This window comes from Talpa europaea (genome assembly GCF_964194135.1).
Source record: "Talpa europaea genome assembly, chromosome: 7".
NCBI lineage: Eukaryota > Metazoa > Chordata > Mammalia > Eulipotyphla > Talpidae > Talpa > Talpa europaea.
The window spans coordinates 100,705,189-100,713,273 of record NC_140074.1 but is presented as its reverse complement, the minus strand read 5'-3'; the positions used below and the strand labels follow the sequence as shown (position 1 = coordinate 100,713,273).

The 8,085-nt window shown below is 52.0% G+C and overlaps 1 protein-coding gene across 1 annotated transcript; it reads right to left on the bottom strand.

Moving 5' to 3' along the window:
• Window positions 1-1,021: 1,021 nt before the first annotated feature.
• On the bottom strand, window positions 1,022-6,039 carry PLD6 (phospholipase D family member 6; the record flags this gene model as incomplete). Its single annotated transcript, XM_084239082.1, has 2 exons — window positions 1,022-1,269; window positions 5,607-6,039. The coding sequence occupies 2 exons, from the start codon at window positions 6,037-6,039 to the stop codon at window positions 1,022-1,024; spliced, it is 681 nt and encodes a 226-aa protein (XP_084095208.1).
• Window positions 6,040-8,085: the final 2,046 nt, after the last annotated feature.

Sequence of the window (8,085 nt, the reverse complement as noted above, 5' to 3'; positions counted from 1 at the left end):
GGGCGTGTCCCCCGACGGCGTGTAACTCAGATGAATTACATCAAGCCAAGAATGCGAATCAGCCAAGTCCCGCAGGTGTTACAGTTCAGGTCACTTCTAAATGCATAACAACATTACCTTACGCATGAAAACGTTAAAAACTAAAAGCTTAACATGGAAACAGAAGCCAATTCTAGCTGCTTACAGCCCTTCCGGACAAACCACACTCTCCACATGAAAACAAAAGGAAGCTGGCGAGGAGGAACATTCTCATGTGCTTTTGCTTTAAAGAGCAGTTATGGACGTGAACCCCGGGAAGGGAGTGACCTGCGGGTGACTCATGAATGTGAGGGCACCAGGGGGGCCGCTCCCTGCTGTGCTGCACCAGCACTCCCGGGCCCTCTCCCCTCCACTTCACGCAGACCCAGCGAGGAGCTGGTGACCTGACAGAGAGACTGCCAGCATGGGGGTGCGGGGAGCGCGGCACAGCAGTGCCAGGTAGTGAGCGGGGCAGGAGGGCAGGAGGGAACACTCGCGGAGACTAAAGAAGGGCTCGTGGAGGCCGAGGACTGTCACATCAGGAAAGGGACTCAGACCTCCAACCCCGAAAGGGCACTGGGCCTCTTGTGCGCAGAGCAGGAGCAGAGCCTCCAGCAGCGAGACGCCGGGCAAGGTGCCAGAAGTCACGCTGGGAAGACGGTGAAGCTGACCTGACTTTTAGTGGAGGGAAAAACTGAAGACTCAACCCCAAACAACCAACTTGACGGGACAGGAACTCCCCTTTCCTCCTCAACCTCAACCATTCTTCACTTCACTTTTCAGTATTTTAATGAAGGAGAATTTAGTTTGTGACTTTCTTGCACTGGGGTTCTCACGCACAGAACGCAGCCTGGCACCAACACCCACGATGGGTCCAGACTGGGCTCAGGCCAGTCTGTCCTCTCTATAGTCTGGCCTGGTTTCAAGCGTGGGTACCAAAAGTCTTTCAGCGTTAGCCCCCATTCTCTCCTCCAGCTCTGCAGACAGAGACAACAGCACAGCTTCAGTGGCCTCTCTTCTTTTGTGGGAAAAAGGTATACTTCGTGGGGTTGAACTCTTCCCAAATATGCTCAAATTCTTCCAGAAAAAGCCTCACATACTCTTCATCCTCCATAATCAAAACATTTTCTCTATTGTTCTGAATGGCTTGCGTGGTCCAGTTGAGGGAGCCGGTGATCAGCACCTTCTTGTCCACTATGGCAAACTTGTGATGCATGTAGCCAAGGTCCTGGTCATGTCGAACCTGAATACCTGCAAAAAGGGCAAGTGATCCTTCACTACGGCCTCACGCGAGACTCTCATTCACACACGAGCTCCTCGTTGTGCGCCATTTTCTAGCAGCTACTGATTTTGCCATTTGTTCGCAATCTGGTGGGAAAGCAGAGCTTGTCATGCTTAACAAGGGGCGGGGGCTGAGTCGCACTCCAGCGTGAGAGCAGCACTCACAGTCCCAAGGGGAGGAGGGGCAGCAGAGACAACGGCAGACAGGCAGATATGCCCGATATCCCTGATAAGTAGAATGCGCCTGTGTGGTCTTGCATACAGTCTGATTTTGGTAGTTGTCTGGGGGTCTGGAAATGCTATTGCCATTTGGACCTCCCCGGGGGCGCAGCAGTTGAGCGCCACCGGAGGAGGGTCCCGCATGGCACGCAGACCTCTCCTGCCTCCCGCTGCTCCCCTCAGCAGTGTACTTCGGTCCTTCTGCCTGCTCTGCGACCCGCTCTGGCTCTGGTGAATTCTCTCACCCTCCCGCGCTTCTGACTGTACCCAGTGCTTGTGTAAATAAATAAATAAACAAATAAATAAATAAATCTTTAAAAAAAAATGCCATTGCCATCAAATTCTGTGGAACAAAAAAATTTGTTGTTTCCAGTAAGGACACCTTACTACTACCATCTTTAACATGACTCAATTTCTTCTAGAAACAACCCTCACCAGGTCCTGTGATTTGGTTGAGGTTTACCCACCCATGCCTCTGGAATCGAAATCTACAGCATAACCCTGCAGAATTACTGATTCTGGAAGAGCCAAGCAGTACTCCCATCAGAGGTGAATGAGCACGAATCACTGGCTGGGGTTCCCCAGCCTTTAAACTCTCACTTCTGCCAGGAGCTGGTACGACCCCGTATGAACACCACCAGGCCAGGAGCTGCATCCCATTCTGTAAGAAGAAGGGGCGAGCCTGAGAGGGCAAAGAGAACCCAAGAAACCAGGCCCTGAGTGTGTCAGAGTGAGGGGTTCAGTGGCACTGGATCCCTAGTTTGGATGGACCTTGACCTTGACCACTGTTAGCAGTTACTCATACAAAAACTATTCTTCGCATGCCCTGCATCCTTCAGAGAGCCTGAGGTGGTTGCATTTTGTGTTGCTGCTGTCTCTCCTCTTCCCCACATTGTTTTCAAACTCTCTAGGGCAGGGCCTTGCTTCCTGTCCACCTCTGCATCAGCCCTGGAGTAACGCTGGCTTCCATAATTAGTCACTCAGTGAATGAGACCATTAGACGTGTGATTTAAGAGTTTAAAATAGCCTGCTTTGCAATAGGGTTGCCAGACTTCACAAATAAAAATGCAGGATGTCCAAATTAAATGGAATTTCAGACAAACAAGAAATGATTTTTGAAGGTATCTCCCATGCACTACTTCTGAAAGACGCTACATATTACTTGTAGCTTCTGTGAAATTCAAATTTACTAGGGCATCTTGTATTTTTCCCAGCAACCTTGCCTGGAAAGCAGCGTCCTAATCCCAGGGAATCCTGACGACATGTCTCACACACTACAACCAACCTACCAGCAAGTTCCATCAGCTCAACCTTCAAAACAGAAGAGACCATTTCTGGCCACGCCAACACAATCACAAGGCTCTCCCCTCCATCTCCCGGCTCCCATTCTGACCCATACCACCCACTGCTACCCTGAAGCCCATTCTGCTCAGAGCAGCCTGGACAACCCGTGTGGGGTCTTCTGTGCCTCTGCCAGGCTCACCATCCTCTAAGCACTTTCTGTCTCACACTCCAGGGTCCAGCCCACTGCCTCCACTCTGAATGAAACCCATATGCCCCGGTGCCCTGGTCTCTCGTCATTACTACTACCATCTTTGGCATAGGAGATTTCTTCCTATTCCTCAAACACACAGAGTTAGCATCTGTACTTGCTGTTCCTCAATCCAGAAGGCTCTCCCTCCAGATACCTCTCTCATAGCACTGTTATGCTTGAGTTCCTCTGCCCTTCACCCTGTTTTATTACATTTCCTGACCCTTATGACGATCCAACTTTAAGTGTCAGGCTTTAGTCCCTTCCCGCTGGGATTTGGTCTTGTTCACTACTGTGTCTCTGGTCCAGGAAAACACTGGCACACAGGCACATTTGTTAAATGATGAAAATGGCTGAGGTGCCATCAGAGGAGATCAAGCCTTAGGTGGGAGCCTTATCTTGGTGACCTTTAAGATTCTTCCCAAATGTCAGAGTCTAAGATTTCCTGAAAAATACTAAAATCTTTTTTTTTAACTTTTTTTTTTAGATTTATTTATTTATTTATACAGGCACTGGGTACAGTCAGAGGCGCCGGACGGTGAGAGAATTCACCAGAGCCAGAGCGGGGAGCAGAGCAGGCAGAAGGACCAAAGTACACTGCTGAGGGGAGCAGGGGGCGACAGGAGAGGTCTGCGCGCCATGCGGGACCCTCCTCCGGTGGCCGGGGAGCAGCCGGGGATCGAACCGGCGCCACAGAGGCCGCGGGCAGCCTCGCAACCCAGCGTTCAACCGCTGCACCACCGGGGAGGCCCAAAAATAATAAAATCTTAAAGATTTTCTAAAAGCTAAACGTATCCATGTTTTCCCCTCGAACCTGCCAGCAGATGCGGGACGGCTCGTGACCACCAGGAAGAGCGGTGGATATCCTCCACGTTTAGACTGCCTTTCCAGCCCTGCCACAGAGGCTGCGGGTCACTCCCAGCTAGAGAGCCCCAGGTGGAGTGGGGGAAGCTGAGCCTGGCCCAGAGAGGCAGCTCTGCCTCCCAGCCAGTGAAAGGCCAGGAGTGCTTGTGTGAAGAGGGGAGGGGCCAGGACAACACTCAAGGGCGCTTCAAGACTTTGGATCACCGTGGCCACAGAACTGGCAGGTCAAACAAATGCTTGTGCAGAATGACTTTCCTGGGTGACTGAGAGAAGCACGAAGTTCAGGCTCTGTGCAGCTAACATTCACAATACAGGGAACAGAGTTTGCAGTGCACATTAGCACATGTGCTGACAAACTGAGAGGTAGAAGAATCAATGCAGACCCCACACTTTCTATTTCCCAGTGAGTTGGGTAGGTAGGGCAGAGATGTCTCCCCCAGCCTTCTGCAACTGGAGAAACAATTACATCAACTGCTCAACCACTCAACCACTAAACATTTAAGCCTCACTTCTCAGAACATTACTTTTGTTCATTTCAGAAGCCCCGGCCTGAAATTCACTAACGGTTAAGTGAAACGCCTTCTTCCTGCTTAACCCCTCAGTCCTGAAGTCCAGCCTTTACCATCTTTGGTGGCCTGCAAGCAGGTAGGCATGCAGATTTGTTAACCTTCACCTTAGATTTCCTGAGTGCTGCCAGGCCAAACCATCATCACTTCACACTGCAGTAGTGAAAATCTAAGGATATAGCTGCTGCCCCACCCCAGGCAGGGAATGAGGTATAGCAGAGTGAGGGCTGCTCCCCAGTGTCGCCTCACAGGGTGGCAGCGTTGGGAGCAGCACAGGATGAGGGACAGATCTGTCCATGTGAAGCAATGAGAAGCCTAGAGGGGCTACATGGGAAATAATGTGCAGCCTGAATCCAAAGGCAGTCTTGGATTTATTAGCATCAAGTACAAAGGTGAGCAAGTAAGTAGGGCGTGTACATGGGGTGGGGAGAGGGGCGGGAGGGATGGGAAGCAGTTTGGGGGATGTAAGCTAGGGTGGAGTGACCAGGGGCTATCGCCTGGGGGGCTCCACTGTTCCAACTGGTCAAAGCACATTATTTCTATTTTATTATCTGCCTGCTCTTTTCAGCAGATACCGATTTCCCAGAATGTTCCTCATGCCAGGACTTTTGTCCTTGGTGAGAGGCCCCCACAAGACCTACACCTAGCTGGCAAACAGGAACTCTGGGACAAGACAACATTCTGGAGAACAAGGGGGGCCTGGGGCTCCCACACCCCAGAATTCCTGGGGAGGGCCCCACCTCAGGGAATTCCCAAACCTTCCTCCACTGGCTGGGAAGGCAGGTCCTTCTCATTCCTTGGGGCTCACACTCAGCAGCCTGAGACCCCTTAGCAGAGCAGCTCTGGAAGCTGCTGGCTCTGCTCACCAAGGCCTGTCCCCTCCACGCCCCCCCCTTGACTTGGGGTTTCTCCCAGATAAAACTACCCTCACCCTACAAAACCACCATAGGAAATAAACGAGATCTCATCTGTCTTCAGGCCTCTGACCCAAGCATCGGCCTTTGACATTCAGCCCTCTGCCTCTGGTCCTGGGGCTCAGCTCATACCCCGCCCTGTCTGAGACTCATCCCCCAACGGGCTCGTGAGGCCCCAGGCCTGGGGTCCCCAACGCCTTGCCCCCGGCCTACCTGCCTTGCGGAGCAGCCCGATCTGCGAGCCGTTGAGGGCCATGTAGTCACAGTCGGTGATGACCCGGACGCGCACCCCGCGCTGATGCAGCAGCTGCACGGCGCGGCCCAGCTGCGGGCTGGAGAAGGCGAAGAGGCAGAGCTCGAGGCTGGTGCGGGCGGCCAGCAGGGCGCGCAGCAGGCGGCTCAGCGAGCTCTCGCCGTGCGGCAGGCTGCACCGGCAGTCCGTTGAGGGCTCCGCCGCCGATCCCACACCCGGGGCCTGCAGCAGGGCCTCGGTGCAGGTCACCTGCGACGGGAAGAAGAGCACCTCGCGCCGCGACCGCGACCGCCTCCCTGCCCGCAGCCAGCGCAGCACGGAGGGCAGCGCCTCCAGGGCCAGCGTGAGGCCTACTGCCATGGCGGCCGCCACCTGCCAGCGCAACGGCCCCATGCTGCCGGGAGGCCACTGTGCCCACTGCGCCTGCGCGCCCCTAGGCCACGGCGTCCAGGGGCCACCACGCCTGCGCACCGAAGGGCACGTGCGCCTGGTGTCCACTGCGCCTGCGTACTGGCTGGTCACGTGTCCACGCGCCTCTTCAGGGTATTTGGGCTTGGTGCCCACCAGAGGCAGGTGTCTGCGGCCCTACGGGCCACCACCCCTGTGCACTTGCGCCCCTGCCAGCCAGGTACACTTGGCCACAGGCACCCTGCCCTGCTACAGTGCACGCCCAGCGCCATGCCCATCGAAGCCAGACTAAGCCCAGACCCTCCTCCAGCCATAGAGCAGCATAAGGACCTCCTCTCAGTTCACACCTCCTCTCTCCAGAGTGGGATCAGCTAGGTAAGGCTTGGAAGATCCAAGAAACGAACAGAATGTCAGATAAACCAAGGAGGTTTAGTAGGTGGCAGGATTTGACCCCAACATGCTGAAGACCACAGCGTGGTGGGGACAGCCCCAAGTCAGGGATTTAATCTTTTGTGTTTCTTCTGATCCTCCCTATATATTCCCTTATTTGAAGACATTCGTTCCACTTTAAGCATAAACTGAGTGGAAACTAAGTCAAAGGTGCTGTCTTAGCAAGCACTGGTTCCACCTATCCCTTGGGAGGGGCTGTTACTTCTCACAGGGAGGAAAAAGAGAAGAGAGTGGGAATTTCCTGTCTTCTTTCCTGAACCCTGGTCAGGAATTTGCATGATCTGTGGTCTTTAAATGAAAATGACAGTCCTCTACAATTTCCTTTCTGTAACAAGGGGACGGTCTCCTTGACTGCCATCAGTTGAAACATCAACCCCTGGGTGGGAAAAAGCAGTTTTGGAAGTAACTTTGGAAGACCATCTTTTTACTACAATCTATAAGACTGAACATAAAAGGACTGCATACAAATATTATACTTGGTGAATTTTTTTCCTCCTGAAGGGGAACTCGTTAACAATTATGAAACTGGGCTTCCCTGGTGGCGCAGGGGTTAAAGACAGAGCTATTTCAAGCTATTACCAGCCACTGAGTGCAAGTTCTAGTTCAATCCCCAGCCCTCCAGGGAGCAGCCTATATGGCGCAGGAGACCTCTCCTGTCTCTCCTGCTGCTCCCCTCAGCAGTGTATGTCAGTCAATCTGCCTGTTCTGCTCCCCACTCTGTCTGGTGAATCCTCTCACCCCCCGCACCTCTGGCTTACAGCCCAGTTCTTTCAGGCAGAAAGACTGACATACACTGCTGAGGGGAGCAGCAGTCAAGACAGGAGAGGTCTGCTGCGCCATGTGGCTTGCTCCCTGGGCTGAGGATCGAACTCATGCTGTAGTGGCTGCAGATAGCTTCATAGTCCTGCAGCTTAACCCCTTGTGCCACTAGGGAGGCCCACATTAGTTTCTCAAATCATGTATAAAACAAAAAGTAGTTACAAACTAGTTACAATAACAATAGTTTTTATAATTGTCTATGTTTGGTTTTCACTTGAGACCTTTATTTCTGTGTATGGCTTTGAGGTATTGCCTGATCTCTTTCCATTTCACCTTGGTGGTTTCTCCCTAGAGCATTTCATGATCAGGCCTAGTGGTCACAAACTTCTTCAGCTTTTGCTTATTGGAAATTCTTGCTCACTTCTTCCTTCCTTTTGGGAGACAAAATATCAGATACAGGATTCTTGGTTGACATTTTTTTTCTTTGAGCATTTTTCTTCAGTATATAGGCACCGTTTTCTGGCCTCCTAAGTCTCTGATTAGAAATCTGAGGATAACTGTTCTCTGCCCCTTTCTCTCTTCATCTGGGACTCCATGATCTAAATGTTGGTCCTCTAGGTGGTGTTGTATCCCATGGGTCCCTTTGGCTCTATTTGCTTTCAACCTTTTTCATCTGTTCCTTAGTCTCAGTAATAGTCCATTGTCCTATCTTCAAGTTCATCGATTTTTCTGTCTGCTCAAACTTTCATTTGAATCCTTCTAATGAACTTTACATTTCAGTTAGTTTTCATTCCAGACTTGTTTTTTTCATTTTCTTTGTTG